This window comes from Giraffa tippelskirchi, chromosome 3, assembly GCF_054371585.1.
Source record: "Giraffa tippelskirchi isolate mGirTip1 chromosome 3, T2T-mGirTip1v1.2.pri, whole genome shotgun sequence".
NCBI lineage: Eukaryota > Metazoa > Chordata > Mammalia > Artiodactyla > Giraffidae > Giraffa > Giraffa tippelskirchi.
The window spans coordinates 181,239,102-181,265,140 of record NC_137277.1 but is presented as its reverse complement, the minus strand read 5'-3'; the positions used below and the strand labels follow the sequence as shown (position 1 = coordinate 181,265,140).

Below are 26,039 nucleotides of genomic sequence, written 5' to 3'. Positions count from 1 at the left end.
CAGTCCATGGAATCGCAGAGTTGGATGCAACTGAGTGACTGAACAACACTCCCATTGTAATTGAGGGAGATCTGTACTTCAGTTCCAAAGAAGATGTGACTGCAGAGTTTATGGAAAGGATTTTGAGTTGCTTAAGAGAATTCATAGGTCCTGTATTAAGCTGTAAATGCTCTGTCTCCCTCATCAAAGTGGGAGCTCACCAAAGGTGGAATTGAGCTTTCTAGTCAATCACGCATCAAGCACTAAAGAGAAGGTGCAGAAGTGCACAAGATCTATTGTAGAGGTGATGCACACAAATCCAGTGATTATCCAGATAAATTTCTGTAAGGAAGAGGTACATGATGCTATGAGAACAAACAATAAGGATAGCTTGATCTAATTGTATGGGGCAGTGGAGGAAGGCAGTCAGCGAAGGTTTCATGGAAGAAGTGATATTTAAGCTGAAACTTGAAGGATGAATAGCATTTAGCCTAAGGAGGTGGCTGAGCCCTTCCAAGTGGAAGAAATAGAATATGCAAATGTCCTGAAGTGGGAAAAAATTTGGCTTGTTGGAGGAGTTGGGAGGGGGCCAGAACTCTAGTAAAACAGCCCTCCTGCGTCCTGTCTCAATTTCTTTCCCCTGGCATCAGAAAAGTCTCTGAGTATACCAGGCCCTTTGGGACAAGGGAGAGAGTTTTGGCAGCACATGTGACCACAGAGTGAAAAATCACCTATCTGATGAGTCTTTAGATGGTTGGGTGGAAAAGCCTTGGGGGTGGGGAGTCTGCTGTAGCTAGTAGAGGGGCTTGGACAGCAGCTGAGAGGAACAAAGAGAATGGAGAGGAGGACTTCTCTGGTGGTCCAGTGGTTAAGAATCTGCCTGCCAATGCAGGGGACACAAGTTTGATCCCTGGTCTGGGAGGATCATGCCACGGAGCAATTGACCCTGAGAGCCACAACTACTGAAGCCCATGCACCTAGAGCCCATGCTCTGCAATAAGAGAAGACACCGCAATGAGAAGCCTGTGCAGGGCAGCAAAGAGTAGCCCCCACTCAGCAGAGCTAGAGAAAGCCTCTGTGCATCAACAAAGACCCAGCACAGCCATAAACAAACAAACAAATAAAGCCGTTCTTAAAAAAAGAAAAGAATGGAGAGGAGGATCTTGGGAATTCTGGCTTTGTTCTTTCTGGAAAAGGGTAGGAGTCTTGTGCATAGACAGATGACTCAAGCCAGAGAGTGAGGGGTCCTCACCCAGCCACTCACAGGACCAAGAGTGTCCCCGCAGAGTCCAGAGCCCGGGAACTCCAGTATTGTCCCATTCCACCCCCACCTCCCCAACCCAGGACCTTTATTCATCCAACAAGTATTTCCCGAGCACCCACTGTGACCCCAGCCCTTTACTGGGTCCAGGGATCAATCAAGCCTGGTCTTCCCAAGAAGGAAACAAACTTGTCAGGAAATAATTACCATATGGGGCTCCAGTGATTTAAAACTTCTTGCTTCCACTGCAGGGGGCATGGATTTGATGCCTGGTTGGGGAACTAACTGAGGCCAAATAAAAATTACCATATGGGAATATTAGTCTTCTTGTCTGTAAACTGGGGAATCTATATCAAAGTGTTGCTTTGGATAAAGGGCTTAGTACAGTGCTGGAACAATAGGGAGAATGTTCTGGGAAGGACAGGAGCCCCCAAAACGAGGATGGCTCTGGGTTGGGGCTGGTCAGGTCAGAGAAAAGGTGTCAGAAATGGCCCCTTTCCACCTGCACCTACAGCAGCAACAGTGATCCTCAAGGTGCTCTTTGAGATCCTGCCCACCTGCTCACTCCCTTCTCCCCACACTCCCTTTCTGTCCTCTCCTCTTCCTGGCCTTTTATCCCTCTGACCATAAGGTCTTTGCACATGTGATTTAAAGAAAATATTTTAAAACACTTTATTTTAATTTTAACTGTGCTGGATCTTTGTTGCTGCACGGCTCCTCTCTACTTGCAGTGCATGGACTTCTCATTGCGGTGGCTTTTCTTGCTGCTGAGTACTGACCCTAGGGTGCTGGCTCAGGAATTGTGGCACTCAGGTTTAGTTGCTCCGTGGCAGGTTGGATCTTCCCGGATCAGGGATGGTTTAAACCTGTGTCTCCTGCATCGGTAGCTGGATTCTTGACCACTGAGCTACCAGGGAAGCCCCCACGTGTGACTCCTTTGACTGGAATGCCCCTCCCTAGTTTCTTTCCTAAGTCAGTTCCTCCTCACACTTCACATCTTATCTAAGTGTCATTTCCTCAGGGAAGCTGTCCTGACCCCTGGCTTTTGTAGGTCCTGCCACAGGAATGCCCTGCTTTCCTTCACTCTCCTCCGTGTGTGACCAGATCCTCCTCAGTGTGATCTTGGGATTGATGTGTCTCTCCTCCACGCGGCTGTAAGGAGGCAGGGGCCACATCTAGCTTTATGCACTAGCGACCGCTCATTTGTGCTTCCCGGGTGGCTCAGATGGTAAAGAATCTGCCTGCAATGCAGGAGACCCGGGTTCGATCCCTGGGTCAAGAATATCCCTTGGCGGGAATGGCAATTCACTCCAGTATTCTTGCCTGGAGGATTCACCTCAATAGTACCTGGCACTTACATTCTGCACCTAAAAAAGATCTGTTGAGCAGATGAATGGGCTGTAAAAAAAAAAAAAAAAGTGTAATAATGGTTATTTATGGAGCGTTTACTGTGTACCCAGCACTCAGCTAAATTCTTTAACCGCATCATATTAATCTCCCCAACAACCCTCTGAAGGAGGTGGTGCGATTATTCTCATTTTACAGAAAAGGAAAATGAAGTCGATAGATGTTAAGTGACTTGCTCAAGGTCACTCTGCTTGTTAGTGCACGGGTGAGGGACGGGATTCATATACAGGTCCTTCCCAACCCCAAAGCAGCGAAAGATGCGGAGGTGAGTCCCCGCTGCGGTGCCGGCGCACCCGAGCCGGCGGAGCATCCCTAGGGAGGGAGTGGGCAGTTTCCCCCGGCTCCTCGCCGAGCCGGTGGTGCAGCGCCCGCCCCCGGTTGCGGGCGCAGACTGGCGGCCGCCCCCGGGCCACGTGGTGCACGCGGCGGGCGCGTCCGAGGAGCCCGCAGCGGCTCCGGGCTCAGAGCTCTCCCGGCTTGGAGAGCGGGCGGGAGCCGGGGGCCGGGCCGGTGCGGGCGGCGAGGCGGCTGAGGAGGCGCGGAGGTAGCAGGGAGTCCGGGGCTTAGCGCCCGGAGGCGTCGGGGCCGCGGCCTCATCCCGGGCCACAGCCTCTTCCCTTGGCACGTTGCTGGCACCGGGTCTCTGCGCCCAGGGCGCACGGCGGGCAGGGACGCAGCCCGGCAGCCTGGTCGCCATGGAGCCGGCCCCTTCCCGCGACCCCGAGCTGCAGCCCCAGCTCCTCGCCAACGCGTCGGACGCCTTCCCTAGCGCCTTCCCCAGCGCGGGTGCCAACGCGTCGGGGCCGCCAGGAGCACGGAGCGCCTCTTCCCTTGCCCTGGCTATCGCCATCACCGCGCTCTACTCGGCGGTGTGCGCCGTGGGGCTCCTGGGCAACGTGCTCGTCATGTTCGGGATCGTCCGGTGAGTCCAGTGCGGGTTGGAGCGGACGGCAGGGTCCCGGGGGTGAGCGTGGACACTGCGGACCTGGGACCCTGACCCCGGACTCTACACACCCGGGGCCTCCGGGCTTCCTGCAGGGGGCGCCCTGGGGCCCAGCGGAATGAGCGCTTCCATGGCAAGGGGGACCCTGGCGTATGTGTGTGTGTGTGTGTGTGTGTGTGTGTGTGTTGTATGCGCGCACACGCGTTTAACTAACATTGGATCATCTGTTGGCCTCCCCCTATTTCTGTGTCAGACTATGTGGGACAGTTTGGTGACAGTTGTGTGTCTGTCAGAGTTTGTGACTGCGTGATTCTGTGTTTGTGACAGTGCTGATGCTTGTTTGGACCTCCACAAACCTGGTAGTGGTGGGCGGAGATGCCCGAGGTGCGCCGGGACTCCGGCGAGACAGCGGTGTGTGGGCTGAATATGCAGGTGGGGGCACAGGAGCGCTTGTGTATCTGCATCATGCTGAGGGGCACCAGTCGCATTTGGGGACCATCTGTTGGGGTTCCAGTGTTGGTGTATGTGCTTGTCTCACACTGTCAGTTGGTGATTCTCTCTCTAGGAGCGAGTGACAACGTGACTGTTGTTTCTTGTCAGACCCTGAAGCCCCCATGGGAGGAGAGCGTCCAGAGTGGCTCTGGACACTTGTGCGTGCATCCGCTGAGGGTCGCCATGGTTCCTGGGTACAGTGGGCCAGCCAGTCGCTGTCTGCTTCCTTCCCCAGGGCCGTCTGGTTCTGAGCTCTGGACGTGATTCAGAGATCCTCCCCACAAATGTCCCCTCTCTCACCTTCTCCTCTTCTCCAACAGTCTTTTTTTTTTTTTGGCAAAAGCAAAAATGATGTGGTTGGGCTGGAGTGGAGTTTGTACTTTCATCTCAGGAAGTAAAGTTCTCTTCTCTGTGTCTCTGTTCAGTGCAGGGACCTTCTCAGAGAGTCTAAAGTATCATGGGCTTGCCCAGAAGCAGTCTTCCTGACCCAGCCCTGCCAATGCAGACACGGGCAAAAGGAATTGAAAGGAAACTCCCATCCTGGTTAGTTGGAAATGGGTCATCTGTGCTGGCTGACCAAAGGACAACCCTAAACCTCTCTGGGCCCTGGTGCCACCAGACAGGGCAGAAGGCAGGGGGCAGATTGTGGATTCAGAGGCTGGAGATGTGAACTGTGGTCTTGGCCCAATTGCTGATGCCTGTCACACTGGGGGCCCTTTCCTCTCACCCACCGTCTGCCCCACTTGCCTCAGTTTCCCTATCTGGGGGTTAGAGACCCAGTCTCTGCAGCTGGGACCATGAGTTCCAGAGTGGGAGGTCTCTGTCGGGCAGAGCACAGTACACTGGAGTGTTGCTTGGTGTGGGGGTGTTGTGGGAGCTTTGGCTTGGATGACTCCAGGGGAAGCTTTGCTCCCCCAGGAGGAGTGGAGGGCACAAGAATTTCTTGTGCTTTCAGTGACTCATCTCCAGCTCCAGTGGGAAAATTCCCCCAAGCACAGGCAGGAACAATCTTTGCTTTGTCAGTGATTCTCCCCACTTTACCTTGGGAAGTAGTCCTGTAGACTCAAGTCAGCCTAAGCATTAATTCTGTCCATGAACTGGGTCTGCCACTGGGGTAAACCGCTTAGCCTCTTTGAGCCTCAGTTTCTTCATCTATAGCATGGGAAAGTGATAGTCTTCTTTGACAGGGTTTTTGTGAGGTGGCACTCAGAGAGCATTATAAATGCAGCTGGCATGGTGTCTGGACCCAATAATGTGAGGAGGAGGAGTAAGATTCCTCAGAAGGAGAGCAAGGGGGCGCTTTTCCTAAGGTGGGCCTGGGAGTACCTCTGATTCCAGGAATCCCAGGTTCCTGCACTCGCGCTCTCTAGGGCTGGGGGGAGGTCTCAGCACTCTGATCCGGGGAAAGCTGAGTGTCAGTGTGTTCATTTCCACCTCCAGTCTCTTTCCTGGGGCCTCTGGCTGGTCGGCTGATGAGCGAAACCCCCCACTGAGCCAGGGGAGGGCCTCTCACTTCTGAGGGTCCACTGAGGGCAGGCTCTGGTCTTCATGTGCTAGGGTGCTGCCCATCAACCTTCCCCAAATCACCTTGTGTCCAGTGCATCTTGCAAGCAGCATAGCGGGCCCCTTGGGTCCCTGTGTTGCGCAGACATTTCCTGGGGGCAGCCATCTATGTGATCACTGGGCCTGACTGATTGAATCCTCGCCTGCAGCCCGGTGGGAAAGGCATTAGCATCCCCATCATTGTCACCTCCAGTCTACAGGTGAAGGAGCTGCAGTTCAGAGGGAGGCAAGGTGGCTTGTTCTCCTAGGTCCAGAACTTTCTCCAGAGCTGCCTGGGATAGGGGACAAAGAATTGCATAGAAGGAGGGAGCGGAATCCCATCCCTCCTCTTGTCCTAGGATTCTCAGAGAATGATGGGGACAAAAGCACGGTGACTCTACACGTTATTCAGCACATGTGCTTTAGGCTGCCATCCTTGGGGAGGGGAATGACAGGCCCTGGCACTTAGTCCTCCCCCACTGAAAGGGAGGCTAGGGACAGGGCAGCTGTCTGGGGCTTGGCTTCTGCTGGCAGAGTCCCAAGAGCAGTGTGTGGACAGTGAGGAGCCAGGATGAAGAAAACCTCCGGTGTATCCATGGTTCTCTGACCATACAGAGCCCAGCCCCACCAGTAAGTGAGTCAGTTGGTTGGCTGAATGAATGAGTGATTGAATGGATGAATTCTGCCTGTCAGTCCTGAGCTCAACCTACTTGGAGAGCAGGGGAGGGTTTGCAAAAAAGATCCAGAGGGCCGTTGGGACAAAAAAGGAAGGAGGTGAGTGGCAGAGCTGGGGCTCTGAAGCCAGACACATCAATGTGCAAATCCGGAGTTCAAAGCCACTTACTTGCTGTGTATTCGGACTGGTGACTTCACCTTTTCCAAGCTCATTTCTTCGTGTGTAAAGTGAAAGTAACAGCAGTGCATCTGGGGTGGTGGTGAGGATTAAAGGAGACATGTTGTGTCTGAGCCCTTTAAGCCCTTTGAGAACAGGGAGGGTTTCTATGTGAAGGAATGAAAAGAATTAACTCATTCAATAAAAATACTATGGATGCACCATTCTAGATGCTGAGATGTGGTGGTGGTGAAGAAAATCCACCGTCCCTGCCCTCGTGGAGCTTAGGTCTGGGAGAAACAGACATTCATCCACTTGTCATCCAGGAGATATAAGTTTGTAGCTGTGCTGAGGGCCATGGAAGAGTGAGCTGTGGGACCCAGGATCGGGGAGAGTCTCACCTGGTCTGGAAATTCCAGGAAGGCCTCTGAGGAGCTGAAGGGTAAAGAGAGGGTAACTAAGTTAAAAGGTGAGGAACGAGGCTGACATACATGAGGGGCTGAAAAAAAAAAAAACCCCACAGGAATCTCAGAATTCCACAACCCAAAGCACTCCCTGTTCCCCCATCCCAACTTCCAAGGACATGCTTGGGAAGCCCATTCATCCTTCTGGATACTCGAGAGGGGCCTCTGGGAATTGCACTCTTAGCCAACAGCCTGTGGTTCCTGAGGCTTCCATGAAGTGTGAGCAGGAGTTTGGGGATGTGTGGTCCCCAGGCAGATGCTCCCTCCCTCCCTCCCCTTGCCGGATGAGTTCAGCCAGTGTGGGGACTTGGGGAGTCTTTAGAGCAGATGCCTGACAACCCCTCCTTCCGGGTGGACTCATCCCCTGAGCAGGGCTGGCATCTCAGAGTTCCCATCCCAGCTCTCTAGGCGGAGTGGAGCATGAAGGGCTTAAGGATCCATGCATCTCTGATGACTCTGTCTTCAGAAGTCATCAGAGATGATGCCCTCTTCCCTGTACATGGCCCAGAACTTCCTGGTTTGCCTGCCCCGAATCCAGAGAGGAGAATGGAGTCAATGCTTCTCCAGTGTGACCTCTCACCTGCCTGCCCTGCCCTCTGCCTCCCCCTCGCCCTGACCCTGGTTTGGGCATGTTTACACCTTGCTATGTCTCTCGCCAATCCCCCCACCGGGCCTCCCTGTCTAGTCAAGACTCTGCCCTTTGAGCTCTTCCTGGGCTGGTGTCTCTTCTGACTTCTCCCTGTATCAGATGCCAGCTCTGCCACCTGCCCAGATCTTTTGCAGGTTGGATGGCCATTCTGCCCTGGGGTTTCTTCATTTATAAAATGTGGATCGTAGCACCTGCCTAAGAGGTACCTTTGTGCTAAAGATGACAAGATGGTGTTGGTAGAGCATTGTGTTTTACCTCCCATCCCAGGGAGGGGCAGCACAGAGCAAGCAGGGAGGGGAGGTTGGGCCTGGCAGCCTGGTGTGGGGCAGGGTCACGACAGATGAATGAGGTGTTCTGGTTGTCCCCTCTGTCTGATGCCCAGGTGCCAGGGGTGGCTGGGATGAGTGCTCAGGGTGGGACCCCTGAGTTCCTGTCTTGCTCTCAGAGGCCCAGCGTGAACCTCTTGCCTTCTGGTCTCCCTACCCTCTCTTGCCTGGATTGAGGTCTTGAAGACCCCGGGGCCCCTGGGCCAGGAGAGATCCCAGGGAGGTGACACAGTGCAGTGGAGGTCACACCAGGAGGTCAGGTGGTGCTGGTCTACCATCCCTGCTCTACCACGTCCAGTGGCGTGGCTTTGGGCAAACGGCTTAACTCCCCTGAGCCCCCTTTCTGCATTTGCAAAATTGTGGTGATCAGGATGGGCTCTTGGGGAGATATGTGAGATCATGCATGTAAAGGTCATAGCACAGCACTGGGCACAGAGTAGGCCTTCAGCACGTGCCAGATGCTGAGATTAATTGGCACCCCAGTGGCTGCTCCGGGCAGGCAGAGTTGGTGGCTATGAGATTGACTACACTTTCCACCTTGGGTCGTTTCCTGCTTCCTGCATTGTCTGCACATTTACTCATTCAACAAGCGTTCGCTGACACTGACGTTGACCCTGTTAGGCCTGTTCGGCTGCAGCCCCCATGGCCCAGACGCTCAGCTAAAGCTGCATCATGGGCCCTAGCTTCTGACACAGCCCCCTAGTAAGTTACAGCTCCAGGGACAATTGCAACTTTTCAGAGCTGACAGTCTGGAGGCACCCAGCCAGGGCAGGTGGTGTCTGTGCTGAGTCGTGATGCGGGCGGGAGCAATGGGTGGCTCCACGGAGAGGTGAGGATGGAGCATTCCAGGCAGGCGCAACAGCACAAGCAAAGAAATCTTCAGGAGATGATCGGAAGGCAGCACTGCAGAGGGCGGGGAAGTTCACCGTGGCAGAACAAGGAGTGCTAGGGGGCGGGGCTGGCTGCCAGGGGCCAGAGCAGGAAAGGTCTTGCAAGCGGGTGACCGCCTCAGCCTCACCTGGTTGTCAGGAGCACCTGCTGAGTGCTGAGCTGTGGCCAGGCCCTGGGGCTGGTGATGAACCACTGACTACAGTCTCTGCCTTCCAAAATTCCTGGGGCCGGGGTCTGCCCTTGTTAGAGGAACTCCATGAGCCACGCCCAGGGAATTGGAGGGAGTCATTCTGGTGGGGCTGTGCTGGTGGTTCAGACCATTAAAGAATCCACTTGCAATACTGGGACTGTTAAGTCGCTCATTTGTGTCTGACTGTTTGGACTGCCCCATACCAGGCTTCCCTGTCCTCACCATCTCCCGGAGTTTGCTCAAACTTATGTCCATTAAGTTGGTGATGCCATCCAACCATCTCATCCTCTATCACCCCCTTCTCTTTCTGCCTTCAATTTATCTCAGCATCAGAGTCTTTTCCAATGAGTTGACTCTGCCTCAGGAGGTGAAAGAATTGGAGCTTTAACTTCAGCATCAGTCCTTCCAATGAATCTTCAGGGTTGATTTCCTTTAGGATTGACGGGTTTGATCTCCTTGCCATCCAAGGGGACTGTCAAGAGTCTTCTCCAGTACCACAGTTCAAAAACATCAATTCTTTAGCACTCAGCTTTCTTTATGGTCCAACTCTCACATCCGTACGTGACTACTGGAAAGACCATAGCTTTGACTATACAGACCTTTGTTGTCAAAGTGATGTCTCTGCTTTTTAATACACTGACTAGATTTGTCTTAGCTTTCCTTCCAAGAAGCAAGCGTCTTCTACTTTCAAGGCTGCAGTCACCATCCACAATGATTTTGGAGCCCCATTTTTTTTCCACATCTATTTGCCATGAAGTGATGGGACTATTTGCCATGAAGTGATGGGACTGGAAGCCATGATCTCAGTTTTTTGAATGTTGAGTTTTAAGCCAGCTTTTTCATTCTCCTCTTTCACCTTTCTGGGTTCAATCCCTAGGTCAGAAAGACACCCTGGAGTAGGAAATGGCAACCCACTCTGGTTTTCTTGCCTGGAGAATTCCATGGACAGAGAAGCCTGGTGGGCTACAGGCCAGGGGGGGTCTCAAAGTGTCGTACACGACTGAGCGACTAACACTGTTACTACTATTCTGGTGCGGAGAGGGGAGGGAGGACTTAAGAGAAGCCTGGATTCAGGTCCAGCATGGCTGTTTGAGGGACTGGAGGCTGTGCTGAGGCTCGAGTTGTGAGACTGGACAGGCTCTTGGGCCCACGATAAGGCAGCCATGCTGCGAAATGAGGGAACTTGGAGTCACAGGCCATGGGGAAGAGGACTTTGGAGCAGAATGGAGTTCAAGAGGATGAATTTGGGGTAGAGGGGCACAGGGCGGATTGGAAGGAGTTGGATCAGGGCAATGGAGAGCTGGATGACCTTGGGCAGGCCTCGGAAAGCCTAGCCTTGGTTGTCCCTTTCAAACTGCAGTGTTGTGGGACCTGCAGAAGGCAGGAGACTGGGCCGGATGAGCCCTGGTGAGGCGGAGCAGGGTGGGCAGCTGCAGTCCTGGCCAGTGTCCCTGTGCCTCCTGGCCCTGCCTTGGGGCCTGGCTTCCCAGCCTCTTGGGTTTACTTTCTGGGGAGTGTGTGTGACTCACAGGCACACCAGGGAGAAGCCGGAGGAGTCACTCCTGCGTTCCTGCCACATGCCAGAGGCTCCTCCGAGTCACAGTGGGCCTGTAAGGGAGCGAGAGATGAGGACCAGAAGGCTCAGATGGAGCAGGTGCCTCTCACAGCCGGAAAGGGGCAAACCCAGGTCTTCCTGGCTCCCAAACCCCTCCAGACCCACTCTACCACTGCTGTCCATGAGACACGTGGGCAATGGAGGCAAAGGCTGGGGCTGTCTAGTTAGAGGAGAGAGGACCAGGGCTGAGGAGGAAGGCAGATTGCTGTCTGCAAACCTCTCAGGCCTCTGCATGGGGTAATAGCACTTGAGAGCCTCGATGTCAGAGCCAGACTGATCTGGGATCGCATTTACTAAGAGAGGGAGCTTGGGAGATACATGCATGACCTTTCTTGGCCTCAGTTTTCTCATCTGTAAAATGGGAGTAGAAATAGACCCCTGTGAAACCCCCACCCTCATAGGGTGGTTATGAGAAGCTCATGAGGCTGGACGTGAAGGAATTCAGTACAGAGCCAGGAACTTGGTAAGTACGCTATACACATTTTCCATGATTTTATCTATTTAGAAGAAGAGTGAGACTTGCTTCACATTCATTTGATCGACATTGCTTGAGTCCCAGAGGAACTAGAATTTTGGGGTGGATACTACAGGGAAACTATCCTCTCAATGCTAAACATTTTCTTTTACAATAAACACAGTAACACATGTTGCTATAAGTAACACTAGTTATTTCAGAAAATACTGAGGTGATTAAGCAGAGACAAATGTTACCCATGATCCTACCATAAAGAGAAATGCTTTGTCATTTTGATGTATTTGCTTCCCATCTCTTTCTGTGTCTCTCACTGTATGTGTGTGTTTTAATGACATTGGTGATGCTGGGAAAGATTGAGGGCAGGAGAAGAAGGGGACAACAGAGGATGGGATGGTTGGATGGCATCACCGACTCAATGGACATGGGTTTGGGTGGACTCCAGGAGTTGGTGATGGACAGGGATGCCTGGCATGCTGCGGTTCACAGGGTCGCAAAGAGTCGGACACGACTGAGTGACTGAACTGAACTGAACTGTCATACTGTATTGAAATAATAATAACATCATATATAATATTTTGCCAGCGGCCATCTCACATTGTTCAGTTCAGTTGCTCAGTTGTGTCCTACTCTTTGCGACCCCATGGTCTGCAGCACGTCAGGCTTCCCTGTCCATCACCAACTCCCAGAGCTTGCTCAAACTCATGTCCATCACCTCAGTGATGCCATCCAACCATCTCATCTTCTGTTGTCCCCTTCTCCTCCCACCTTCAATCTTTCCCAGCATCAGGGTCTTTTCCAATGAGTCAGTTCGTCACATTAGGTGGTCAAAGTATTGGAGTTTCAACATCAGTCTTTCCAATGAATATGCAGGACTGATTTCTATTAGGATGGACTGGTTGGATCTCCTTGCAGTCCAAAGGATTCTCAAGAGTCTTCTCTAACACCACAGTTCAAAGGATCAGTTCTTCAGCGCTCAGCTTTCTTTATAGTCCAACTCTCACATCCATACATGACTACTGGAAAAACCATAGCTTTGACTAAAGAGACCTTTGTGGGCAAAGTAATGTCTGCTTTTTAATATGCTGTCTAGGTTGGCCATAGCTTTTCTTCCAAGGAGCAAGCATCTTTTAATTTCATGGCTGCAGTTACCATCTGCAGTGATTTTGGAGCTCAAAAAACCAAAGTCTCACTGTTTCCATTGTTTCCCCATCTATTTGCCATGAAGTGATGGGACTGGATGCCATGATCTTAGTTTTCTGAATGTTGAGTTTTAAGCCAACTTTTTCACTCTCCTCTTTCACTTTCATCAAGAGGCTCTTTAGTTCTTCTTCACTTTCTGCCATAAGGGTGGTGTCATCTGCATATCTGAGGCTATTGATATTTTTACTGGCAATCTTGATACCAGCCCAGCGTTTCACATGATGTTCTCTGCATATAAGTTAAATAAGCAGGGTGACAATATACAGCCTTGACGTACTCCTTTCCTAATTTGGAACCTGTCTGTTTTCCATGTCCAGTTCTAGCTGTTGCTTCTTGACCTGCATACAGATTTCTCAGGAGGCAGGTCAGATGGTCTGGTGTTCCCATCTCTTGAAGAATTTTCCACGGTTTGTTGTGATCCACACAGTCAAAGGTTTTGGCATAGTCAATAAAGTAGATGTTTTTCTGGAACTCTCTTGCTTTTTCTATGATTCAGCAGATGTTGGTAATTTGATCTCTGGTTCCTCTGCCTTTCCTAAATCCAGCTTGAACATCTGGAAGTTCATGGTTCATGTACTGTTGAAGCCTGGCTTGGAGAATTTTGAGCATTACTTTGCTAGCATGTGAGATGAGTGCAATTGTGTGGTAGTTTGAACATTCTTTGGCATTGCCTTTCTTTGGGATTGGAATGAAAACTGACCTTTTCCAGTCCTGTGGCCACTGCTGAGTTTTCCAGATTTGCTGCTTTGAAGACATGATTTTATTTGGCTGTGCTGGGTCTTAGTTGTGGTACACAGGGTCTTCCATTTTCATTGGGGCGTGCGGAATCTTTAGTTGCAGCACTCAAATTCCTAGTTGCAGCATGTGGGATCTAGTTCCCTGACCAGGGATGGAACCTGGGCCCCCTGCCGTGGGAGAGAGGACACCCAGCCCCTCAACCACCAGGGTAGTCCCTGAAGACACGATTTTTGATAGCTGCATTGTATGAATGTCTCTTCTATGGGGGGACTTATGTTGTTTCCCATATTATGCCAGTCTAAATAATGTGTCTGTGAATATTGTTAAACCCATATGTTTGTGCACATCTCATATTATTTCCTTAAGGAATTTTCTGATAGAGCTCTTTAGGGAGGTATGGGCTGCTGTGTAATACAGAGAGTTTCCTGTCCATGAAGCTGTGCAAGAGGGTTCTGGTATACCACTGTGTGGAGGTTTGGCACTGGAGATTTAGGTAGAGGAAAGATAGACAGACATAATTTCAGGCTCCTCTTCCCATAGCTGTGACTGGAGGAAGAATGCATCTCAGATTTCCCTTCTCCCCTTCCTGGAGGATGATGCCTGAACTTTAGAGGAAGGGGGCTGTGCAAGGGCAAGACATGATTTCATTAACGTCAGAGTCCTGGGACCTCTAAATCTAATTGGCTACCCGGAACATCATAACATGCACAGGAAGAGGGATAATCGAGGGGTAGAGCAGAAGCCAGGCTTAAATTAGCAATTTACCATCATGCAGGCTGCAGCGGCCCCATTACCAGCTGAGGGGCACGGAGTAGGACGGGGTGTCTGGGTTGTGTTCTATTGATTCAGAGCTCCCAGTGCAGCTGCAGAAATCAGCAGCTTTGTCTCTGGCCGGGGTGGGCATGTGCAGGAAGAATATTTTCTTCTGTAGCTTCCCAAGTCTTTCTTGATCAGTGGAAGAAACTCAAACTTCAGAGTCCTGGGAGGTCAAAAAGTCCCATTCAGGGGACTTCCCTGGTGGTTCAGTGGCTAAGACTCCATGCTCCCAATGCAGCAGGCCCAGGTAAGCTCCATTCAACAAACATAACACAGGGAGAGGTGGAAACGGCCTCGCTGCCCTCCCCTGCAGAAGTAACCTTTTCACCAGGGTGTAGAATTTTCAGTCACCAGATGCTGATTCTCTTTATTGCACATTTATTTTGTGCCAGGCCCTCTTCTTAGAGATGTGTATATATTATCCTGGTTAATCCTCATCCTACTAGTGAGTATTGTTTACCCCATTTTCTAGATGGGGAAACTCAAGGCTCAGAGAATGTTTAATATAAAGACATCCTCAAAGTCCTGGAGTCGGATTGAAGTCAGGTCATTCTGACTGCAGAGCCAACACTGTTTTTCTTCAATTGAAGATTAGTTGATTTACAATGTGTTGATTTCTGCTGTTCAGTAAAGTGATTCAGTTATATATATGTAACTGAATATATACATATGTTCTTTTTTATATTCTTCTCCATTGTGGTTTATCTTAAGATATTGAATGTAGTTCCCTGTACTATACAGTGCAGTAGGACCTTGTTGTTTATCCATCCTATTTATAATATTAATAATTTACATATGCTAATCTCAAATTCCCAATCCATCCTTCACCCACGGCAGTCACAAGTCTGTTTTGTCTGTGAGTCTGTTTCTGTTTTGTAGATATGTTCATTTGTTTCATATTTTAGATTCCACAGGGAAGTGATATCCTATGGTATTTGTCTTTCTCTTTCTGATTTGTTGCACTTAGTATCATAGTCTCTAGGTCCATTTGAGTTGCTTCAAGTGGCATTATTTCTTTTCTTTTTTGTGGCTGAGTAATATTCCATTGTATATATGTACCACATCTTTATCCATTCATCTGTCAGTGAACATTTGGATGTTTCCATGTCTTGGCTATTGTGAATAGGAGAGCTACATGCTTAGCCATTGCCCTGTCCTCTGCCATCTTGCATGTCAAGTTCAGCCCCTCTGATTTACCAGTGAGTAAACTGAAGCCTGGAGAGGTTCCGTGTCTTTTGAATCAGTGGCCAGTGCAGGACTGGAACTTTGCTTTCCTAACCCCTTGCCCTCACTTACATCTCTTTCCATGCTTGGGATTATCTGAGCCAAAGGGTGACTGGAAATAGGAGTAGCTGGGAACATTAAAAGTGAGTTCCTACACAGGGCAGCCCAGCCTGGGGGCCACTGACAACACAAAACGGGCCCAAAGAACCCAATTCCCCCAGGGGCAAGGCCAGCAGCTGGTGAAGCAGCCATATCCTTCAGAGACTGGATTCAAATCCAGGTCTGCTTCTTGTTGGCCTTCCACCCTTGAGCTCACCTCACTGAGCCTGTTTCCTCCTCTGAGAAATGGGGATGATAGAAAAACACCTGCGTTGCCGGTAAACACGTTTGGCAGCTCCTCCTAAGTACCAGGCAGGGTTCTAGGTGCTAGGTATGCAACAATGATCAAGACACCGTCCCTGTCCTCATGGAGCTGACATTCTAGTGGGGAAAAGTTAGATGATAAAGAAATAGATGTAAGGCCAATAGTATAGACAATGAAGTCAACTCAAGCAGACTCAGGGAGAGAGAATGGCGGGGCTGTTGGTAAAGATGTGGAGGATGGTGGTGGGTGGGGGGAGGAGACCATTGAGCAGAGGCCAGTTGCTGGGAGGAAGCGTTTTAGCAGATAACAGTGAGGGCAAACGTTAAGGGAGATGACGCATGGCCTTAGCACAGGGCCTGGCCCACATCAGGAAGTTGTTGGTGATAACGATGCCTTTTGGCTGGTTGCCTAGGACTTGGGAGCAGGAGTAGGGATTAAGCCAAGGGAAAGAAGCTGCTTCTCTCAGCCAGGCCAGATGCCCCTGCAGGACAGATGGAGGTAATCTGTTTCCCTTGGTTACAAAAACTCATCCTCCTGAAGTGCTGGGAAATGCCCCACATTTAGTGATTTTCCATTCCTCCCAGTGAGGAGGGCAGGAGCCCGCACGTAGTCAAAGGGCTGCCCTGTTGGGAGGGGCAGGTGGCCCCAAGACGCTTCCTCCATGGGCTCAGGCCTAGTCATCCTGGGTAAGAGAGAGGTCTACAACAAAGGATGGTATATCGACTTGTTGGACTTAACACCAAAGATGCCACTGCTGACCTTTCTCAAGGGCTGACACAGTGGACAGCTCTGTACCGAGTGCCTCACATACATGGTCTCATTTAATTCTCCCAACTCTTTAACATACATGGTCCTTTGTTTCTGTCCATTTGACAGATGAGGCCACTGAGGCTCAGAGGCGGTCATTTGCTTGCTGAGGGCCTCAGTGGGTAAACGGCAAAGTCAGCCTTTGAACCGAGGCCCTGTGATTCCTGGAGCTCACTCATGCAGTGCCCATGAAGGAATGTCCGTGAAGAAGGTCGAATTCAGGATACTCTCTGGTCCCAATTGTGGAAAAATGACTTTTTTGTATCTCAAGGGATTTCAAGAGGCTGTGGAGCAGAGAAGATTGATTTATAGTTATGAAAATACTCAATTGTTGGGGACTTTTCTGGTGGTTCAGTGGCTAAGATGCTGTGCTCCCAATGCAGGGGGCCTGGGTGTGACCCTGGTCAGGGAACTAGATCCCACAGGCCGCAACTAAGAGTTCTGCAACTAAAGATCCCACAACTAAGACCTGGCACAGCCAAATAAATAAATAAATAAAATTAATATTCGTGTTCATTGGAAGGACTGATGTTGAAGCTGAAACTCCAATACTTTGGCCACCTCATGCAAAGAGTTGACTCATTGGAAAAGACCCTAATGCTGGGAAGGATTGGGGGCAGGAGGAGAAGGGGACGACAGAGGATGAGATGGTTGGATGGCATCACCAACTCGATGGACATGGGTTTGGGTAAACTCCTGGAGTCGGTGATGGACAGGGAGGCCTGGCGTGTTGCAATTCATGGGGTCGCAAAGAGTTGGACACGACTGAGCGACTGAACTGAACTGAACTGAATTGAATATTAAAAAACAATAAGAATAAAATGAAATACTGAATTGTTAATAAATAAAACAGAAGTGAAACTGCTGTGTGTCAGGCAGAAGGAGGTATATATAATAAGGAATGCTCAGCATGGCCAAAGGCCTGGAAGGGGGATGCCTGGGCTTTTTGGAACATGTGACTTTAGACCCTGGTTCTGTTCCCTCTGTGCTTCTTGACAAGCCCCTCTTTGCGCTACAGGTTCCTTCTGTGAATGAAATGGAAATGTGTTGATACCCACTTCCCAGGGTGGGTGTGAGTCAGAGGAGACTGAGTGTGAAGTGCTCTGCCTTGTCCATTGTCCTCAAGGAGTGGCCCTGGGGTGTGAGGTCGGGAGGAGGGACAGATCAGGCAAGCTATGTAGCATTCATATAAGATCACTAAGAATAATAAAGTTGTGGGCATTTTTTACACTGAATTATGGGATGGGAACATTCACTTGGCAATGGTAACAACTCAAAATAATTAAGAATCCAACCAGTTACAACTGTGGCAAAAATGAGCATGTGCTGTGGCTATATTACAAGGCGCCATGCTGGAGACTTTCCATGCAAAACCTCACTTAATCTTCATAGCACTTTTATGAGAGAGGAACCATTGAATGTGCCTTTACAGATGATGAAGCTGAGGCTCAGAGATGTAAGACTTTTGCCCGAGGACACCAAGGTTAGTAAGTGTTCGCCTGGCCAGGTCTGCCCTCTCTCCACTTGATCACTGCCCTTCATCACACTGGACCCACTAAACAGCCTAGCATACTGGTGGTTGTCATTGTCCTTTTCAGAATGAGGAGATGGTGGCTTCCTGGCATCAGCCTTAGCCTAGTGCATAGTTTTCAGGTCTGTGTCAGTCAGAATCCTACCAGAAAAAAAAGACCAGTGAGATATAGTTCAAGGAATTAGCTTATGTGACTGTGGGATCTGGCTGGGCAAGTCTGAAATTTGTTGGGCAGGCTGGCAGGCTGGCAACTCTCAGAGCTGATGCTGTGGTCCACAGGCAGAATTTCTTCTTCCTCTGGGAAGCCTCAGTTTTGCTCTTTAGGCAAAACTCATTATCATGGATAATCTCCTTAAAGTCAACTGACTGTAGATGTTAATCATATCTACAAAATCCCTTTACAGCAACAACTCGATTAGTGTTTGATTAAATTTGTTGTTTAGTCGCTAAGTAGTGTCCGACTCTTTGCGACCCCATGGACTGTAGCATGCCAGGCTTCCCTCTCCTTCACTATTTCCCAGAGTTTGCTCAAACTCCTGTCCATTGAGTCGGTGATGCCATCCAACCCTCTAATCCTCTGTCACCCCCTACTCCTCCTGCCTTCAATCTTTCCCAGCATCAGGGTCTTTTCCAATGAGTCAGTTCTTTGCATCAGGTGGCCAAAGAATTAGAGCTTAACCTTTAGCATCAGTCCTTCCAATGAATCTTCAGGGTTGATTTCTTTTAGGATTGACTGATTTGATTTTCTTCCTGTCCAAGGGACTCTCAAGAGTCTTCTCCAACACCACAGTTCGAAAGCATCAATTCTTTACTGCTCAGCCTTCTTTATGGTCCAACTCTCACATCCATACATGACTAGTGGAAAAACCATAGCTTTGATTCTATGGACCTTTGTCAGCAAAATGATGTTTCTGCCTAGATATGCTGTCTGCGTTTGTCATAGCTTTTCTTCCAAGTTGCAAGCATCTTTTAATTTCATGGCTACAGTCACCAGTCCACAGTGATTTTGGAGCCCAAGAAAATATAATCTGTCACTGTTTCCATTTCTCCGCCTTCTATTTGCCATTAAATGATGAGGCTAGAAGCCATGATTTTAGTTTTTTGAATGTTGAGTTTTAAGCCAGCTTTTTCACTCTCCTCTTTCATCTTCATCAAAAGGCTTTTCAGTTCCTCTTTGCTTTCTGCCATTAGGGTAGTGTCATCTGCATATCTGAGGTTGTTGATATTTCTTCTGACAATCTTGATTCCAGCTTGTGATTCATCCAACCCAGCATTTTGCATGATATGCATATAAGTTAAATAAGCAGGGTGACAATATACAGCCTTGTTGTACTCCTTTCCCAATTTTGAACCAGTTCATTTTTCCATGTCCAGTTCTAATTGTTGCTTCTTGACCTGCATATAGGTTTCTCAGGAGGCAGGTAAAGTGGTCTGGTATTTCTCTCTCTTTAAGAATTTTCCAGTTTGTTGTGATCCACACAGTCAAAGTCTTTAGTGTAGTCAGTGAAGCACAAGTAGATGTTTTTCTGGAACTCTCTTGCTTTTTCTGTGATCCAACGGATGTTGGCAATTTGATCTCTGGTTCCTCTGCAATATTGATTAAGTAACTGGGTACTGTAGCCTAGCCACATAGACACATAAAATTAATGACAATCACAGGGTCAGCCAGACCTGGGATTGAGTCCTGGTCACATAACCTACTGGCTCTATGATCTTGAGCAAGTTTCTCTGCCTCTCTGAGCCTCAGAGTCCCCTGGTCTGCTAAATGCAGTGATAATGCTCACCAGAGTCATTTGTCATGAGGATTAAGTGCAATGATGGAAATCAAGTACCTTCATCCAGTGCCTGTCATATAGCAAGAGGGGAGACACACACAATGGGTATTTTCTGGCTGTAGTGTAATCACACGTTTCGGTGCTTGTCTTCCCTTTTACACCGGTGGCTCCTGGAGGGCAGGGACTGCGTCCCATTCATCTTCTATCCTGTTTCCTAGCTCAATCCCTGGCTCTGAGGAGGCTTCACTGAGTGTTTATTAAATATCTAGTTGGCACTTTGTTAATGAGATTCCCTCTGAGGGGCTGGGATGTATAAGAAAACTCTCCCAATGACAACACAAGAGGGAAAGAAGATGTGCAAGAACCTCAGACTTCTGTTTGCTCTACAGTAACACCCCTTCCTTTTCAGCTTAGTAGGGCTTCCCTTGTGACTCAGCTGGTAAAGAATCCGCCTGCAATGAAGGAGACCTGGGTTCGATCCTTGGGTTGGGAAGATCCCTGGGGAAGGGAAAGCCTACCCCCTCCAGTATTCTGACCTGGAGAATTCCATGGACTGTACAGTCCATGGGGTTGCAAAGAGTCGGACACTACTGAGCGACTTTCACTTTCACTTTTCACTATCCGCTTAGTAAGTCTTTCCTCCAGGAGCCTTCTCTGATGCCTCCTCCATGTTCCCACAGTGTCCAATGCATGCCACATCGGAGACCCATACACTTTTCAAACCCCTAATCACTCATTCCTCTCTCTCCAAATGAGAGGGTGGGGTGAGCAGCCTTTGGAGCCCCAGTCTAGGGTCTGACACTTAGGCAGCATATCAGTAGGTGTTTGCAGGAGGGACATGTTCTATTTCCAGAGACCCATGGGGTGATACATCACATCTAAGGAAATCAACCTCTGGGGCGTCTCTAGTGTCCAGCTGCCTCATCCACTGGTCCAGCCATCCTTACGCCAGAAGCAGAGCCAGGGTGGAAAAGAGTTTCTCTTCCCTGCCTCCCATGAGTATGATGTTGTTCTTGAACTGAACTGAACAAGGTGCCTGCCCTGTTTATTGCTGAGTGCGCCCTGGAGGCCACCCCACCCCCGTCACTCATGTGCAGCTCAGGGGCCTTGTATTTCCACGTTCCAGCCCTTAATCTTCTCTTTCGACTGGCTTGCTGGGCCTTGTTGTCATTAAGCACTTTCCTTCCTCAGGCTTTGCCAAAACTGAGATAGCTAATTAGTTTCTGGCCACTCGCCACTCGGATGGTGGGCAGGGTTGTAGCTTGCCACCCTCACTGCCCAGCCCAACTTGTTTTGCCAGTGGGAAGAGCAAGCACCCTTTGTTTACAAATACAAAGAGCTGGCAGTTGCTTTATTTAATTGCTTTATTTAAGCTGTTCATCCCCCAGCGTGGGCAGAGCCTTTGGGATGACTGCTGTAGCTATGCCTTGGTTTCCTCATTTGTAAAACAAAGGGATTGAACTTGACCAATTGAGAGAAGATGGGGTAGAGGTCAGGACTCTGGGTTCTGGAATTAACCCAAGACTTACCCAGGCCCTGCCACTCCTAGCTCCAGGATTTTGGGTGAGTCACTCTAGCCCTCTGAGCCTCAACCTTTCTCACCTGTAAAATGGGGAGAATAATGGTCACCTCCTGTGGTGGCTATGCACCTTCAGTGGGATGGTGAACACACATATGACCCTTAGCAGTAAGTACGCTTATCACCTGTCTTTCTTTCCAGTGCTAGCATTCTATATTTCTGATGAAAAAAGTCTTTGCTGGGCTTGTGGGGGAGTGGAGCAGTTTTAACAGACATTGCTTCTGTGTTTTAGGCCACTGCTGGCAAGACGGTTGTCCTTATGTATTCGTTCCCTAGGGCTGCCATAACAAATCACCATAAACTGGGTGGTTTACTTTTATTTTCTAAGAAGTATTTATTTTTATTTGGCTGTGCTGGGTTGCAGCAGGCAGGATCTTTGATATTCCTTGTGGCATTCGGGATCTTTAGTTTTGGCATGTGGAATCTAGTTCCCTGACCAGGGATCGAATCCAGGCCCCTTGTTTTGGGAGTGTGGAGTCTTAGCCATTGGACCACCAGGGCAGTCCATAAACTGGGTGGTTTAAAGCAACAGAAATGTTGTCTTTATAGTTCAGGAGGCTCGAAGTCTGAAATCAACAGGACTCTACTCCCTCTGAAGGCTCTGGGGAAGAGTCCTTCCTCCCTGAGCTTCTGGTGGTGGCTGGCACGCGCTGTTACACTTTGGACTTATAGCTGTGTCACTCCAGTTTTTGACTGTGTTTTCACATGACTGTGTCGCTCTGTGTGTGTCTTTGTTCTCCTCTTACAAGGACACCAGTCATACTGGATTTAGGGCCCACTTTAATCTATTCAATAGTATAACCACTTCTTTTTTTTTTTTTAATAATTTTATTTATTTATTTATTTTTGGCTGCACTGGGCCTTCATTGCTGCGTGGGCTTTTCTCTAGTTGTGAAGAATGGGGGCTACTCTCTAGTAATAGTTGCGGTGCACAGGCTTCTCATTGCAGTGGCTTCTCTTGTTGTGCAGCATGGCTCTAGGACACAGGCTCAGTAGTTGCAGCACATGGGCTCAACAGTTGTGGTGAATGGGCGTAGTTGCTCCACAGCATGTGAGATCTTCCCGGATCAGGGATTGAATCCATGTCCCCTGCATTGAAAGGTAGATTTTTAACCACTGGACCACCAAGGAAGTCCTTAGACGTGAATTTTGAGAGCAGCTATTCAACCCAATATACTTTCCAAGGCTCACTTTCTTCCTCTGTATAGGGATGATAATAGTAGCAATTTCATAGGGTTTTTGGAGTGATCGAATAAGATAATCTATATAAATGTCATGGTAGGATGCAATATAATACATTAGGCTCATGTTAAGTACTGAGTCTGTGTAGCTGCTGTGTTGGAGATGGTGGCAAAGATGCTGATAGTGATGGGGACAATTGCATCCATCGACCCACCCTACACTGGTTAATCACTGGACACAGGGACGTACAATGTAGGCAACAATCTTGTCAGGAACTCTGAAGCCTTGGACAGGAGACCATTTCCCTTTGACCTCTTACCTTGAACCCTCATCTGAGATTTAGCTCCTGGGAGGGCAGCTTCAAAAAGTAGAAAGAACTTGGGCTCCCAGAAATCGGGGGAACTGCTACTCTGTGTGACCTTGCACAATTGTCTTTCCCTCTCCAGGCCTCAGTTCTCCCATCTGCAAAGTGGGTGAGGAAGTTTGAACTCAGTGTTCCAGATCAGAGCCTCTTCTAGGGTGGAAGTTCCAGCACAGGGCTCTGTGTTTCACCTCAGTGGTGATAGGTTACCAAAGGGCCAGAAAAGGAGTCAGGAGCCTGGGACCCCAGGACTGCTCACCAGGGCTCATTCTGGGCCCATTTTCCTCATCTGGACAACAAGAGAAGCCATATGATGTGAATGTGCCAGGAGTGTGCTAGGGACATTGTAGGCATGAACTCATTCCACACTCACCACACCCTCAAGAGGGAGGATGGTTATATCTAGTTCACAGAGGAACAAACTGAGGCTCAGAGAAGTTAGAACTTCCCCAGTTCATAGAGTTAGAAGCAGCTGTTGTTGTTCAGTCGCTCAGTCGTGTCCAACTCTTTGTGACCCCATGGACTGCAGCATGCCAGGCTTTCCTGTCCTTCACCATCTCCCGGAGTTTGCTCAAACTAATGTCCATTGAGCCGGTGATGCCATCCAACCATCTCATCCTCTGTCGTCCCCTTCTCCTCCTGCCTTCAGTCTTCCCCAGAATCAGGGTCTTTTCTAATGAGTCAGCTCTTCCCATCAGATGGTCAAAGTACTGGAGCTTCAGCTTCAGTGTCAGTCCTTCCAGTGAATCTTCAGGGTTAGAAGCAGTGCTGGGGCTTAAATCTAGGTGTGTCTGGTGCCAAAGTCCAAGCTTCTCCTTGGCTGTACCTTTACTGTATCACTTCCCAGAGCTGCTTTAACACATTGCTACAAACCCGATGGCTTAAGACAACAGAAATGTGGTCTTTTACACTCTTGGAAGCCTGAGGTCCAGAAAGTGTCTCCAGGACTGCATTCCCTCTGAAGGCTTTTGGAGAAAAAAACCTTCCTTTCCTCTTCAGCTTCTGGTGGCTCCAACAGTCCTTGGCTTGTAGCCACATCACTGTAATCTCTGCTCCCATCTTCACATGGCCTTCATTCTTCCTGTGTGCTGTGTGTCTCTTACAAGGATACTTGTCATTAGAGCTGGGGGCCCACCCCGATAATCCAGGATGGTCTCAAGATCCTTAACTTAGGGGCTTCCATGGTGGTCCAGTGGTTAAGATTCTGCACTCCCAATGCAGGGGGTTCTATCCCTAGTCAGGGAACTAAGATCCTACATGCACAACCAAAAAAAAAAAAGTATAAAATTAAAAAAAAAAACACCTTAATTACATGTGTAAAGACCCCTTTTCCAAATAAGGCCACTTTCACAAGTTCTGGGTGTTGGAATGTGGACTTGTCTTTTAGGGGCTGCCATTTAACCCACTACAGTTGTTATTGAAACTTTGGTAGTGACAGTATCTGCTGGAGGTGCAAGGAGCTCAGGGACTTTCTGGAGCAGCTTAGAAGGAGAAGGAGAGGAACAAAGTTGTGAGCTGTAACAAAGTTGCCCGTCTGGGGGTCATGAATGATGAGAGTGTGGCTTAAGCTAATGTTCCATCAGCAGTGATGTCAGTAAAGTAAGAAATACACAAAAAACACATCTGGGGGAAAAAAGAAAAACTAAAAAACTAAATAAAAGGAGAGACTCCACCACATCTGTGTATGGTGGATGCAGTGAGCCATGGGGCAGAAACCTGAAAACTTATCCACAGAGGCCACCCTTCCTGGTGTGGCCCGTGTCCACATTAATGACTTTGGGGTTACAGATCCCACTGAAAGTAGATTCAGCCTCCCTTACCCGCCTGGAGAGATGGGAGAAGGCCTGAGTGTCTGTGATGTGGTTTACCTGCATCATCTTGGCCCTCCCTTAACCCAGAGGGTGGTACCATCTTTACTTGGATCATTCCATTTTTTAAAAGATTTTATTTATTTATTATTTTTTTTCTGTGCTGGGTCTTCATTGATGATCGGTCTTTCTCCAGTTGCAGCGAGCAGGGGCTACTTTTTCTTGAGGTGCACGGGCTTCTCATTGTGGTGGCTTCTCTTATTGCAGAGCATGGGGTCTAGGCATGGGCTTCATAAACTGTGGCACATGGGCTTAGTTGCCTGGAGGCACTTGAAACCCTCCCAGACCAGGTATCGAACCCATGTCTCCTGCATTGGCGGGTGGATTCTTAACCACTGGATCACCAAGGAAGCCTGATAATCACATTCTTGAATGCATGAGGCCCAACTGAGATGGGGGCTCCAAGGAATGGCTACCTAGTGTGAGAAGGCAGCTTACCAACCAGCCGTACTGAGCACTGACTCTTCTTCATGTTAACTCAGGTCTCACCAAACTGGGTGAAGGGTGTACTGTTAACATCTTTATTTTCCAACACGTGGAAAGGAGAAGGGTTAGGTTTAGAACCTGTGATTTGTGAGTGGAACCGGGAAAAATGGTGCCAGGTGACAAGGAGGCAGTTTTCAGCTCAGATAAAACCAAGAACTTGTCCTCCTGTGAGTTGTCCCCAGTGGGATGGACTGCGCTGTAGGTGGCGAGTTCCCCATCTCTGGATATACACAAGCAGAAACTGCGTAGGCATTTGTCTGGAGTGCCACAGAGGGAATGCCCTCACTGTGAAGTTTCCTTCTAGCTCTGAGATCCTAGGAATTTTTCCAAGGAGACCATTAGATATCTTTGTGCACAAAGACGTTTATCACAATACTGTTTATAATACCAAAAGAACGGAAGCAACCTATGTGTCTTTTAATCAGAGATTTATTAAGTAACTATATTTGGGAGCATTAGTGTCTGTGAAACTAGCTCCAGCCTGTAGTCTGTTCTTGTAGTCCTTAAGCTAAAAATGTTTTTTTACACTTTTAAAAACTTGTAAGAAACAAAAACAGGAATTCCCTGGTAGTCTAGTTGTTAGGACTCCACACTTTTACTTAACGTTAAGGGCTGGAGTTCAAGCCTTGTTCAGGAAACTAAGACCCCACAATCCCTGAGGCCAAAAAAGCCAAAACAAAACACACACACACACACACACACACACACACACACACACATTAAACAAAAAGCAGAAAATATGCATCAGAGACAAGGGGCCTACCGAGCCTAAAATACTTACTTTCTGGCTCTTTACAGAAAAAGTCTGTTGACCTCTGGACTAGAATAACAATCAGACACCCAAAATTATATTAATTTGTGTCTGTGGCTATGGAAAGATGATTACAGCATATTTTTGAGAAGAAAGAAACAGGTTATATAATAGTATTAGAGCCAGATCCCATTTATATAAAACAGGGCCTGTATATGTGCCTGTTATCTGTTAATGATAGTCTGTCCTACTGATGGTTTTTAAATTTTCTTTATGAAATGATTCTGTATT

General features: G+C 48.9%; 1 protein-coding gene across 1 annotated transcript in view; it reads left to right on the top strand.

Moving 5' to 3' along the window:
- The first annotated feature begins 3,110 nt into the window (after positions 1 to 3,110).
- Positions 3,111 to 26,039, top strand: part of OPRD1 (opioid receptor delta 1) — a 42,179-nt gene continuing 19,250 nt past the window's right edge. Inside the window, exon 1 of the mRNA XM_081586334.1 lies at positions 3,111 to 3,569. Within this exon, the coding sequence (XP_081442460.1) occupies positions 3,343 to 3,569 (227 nt within the window). The 5' untranslated portion in view covers positions 3,111 to 3,342. The remainder of the gene's footprint in view (positions 3,570 to 26,039) is intronic.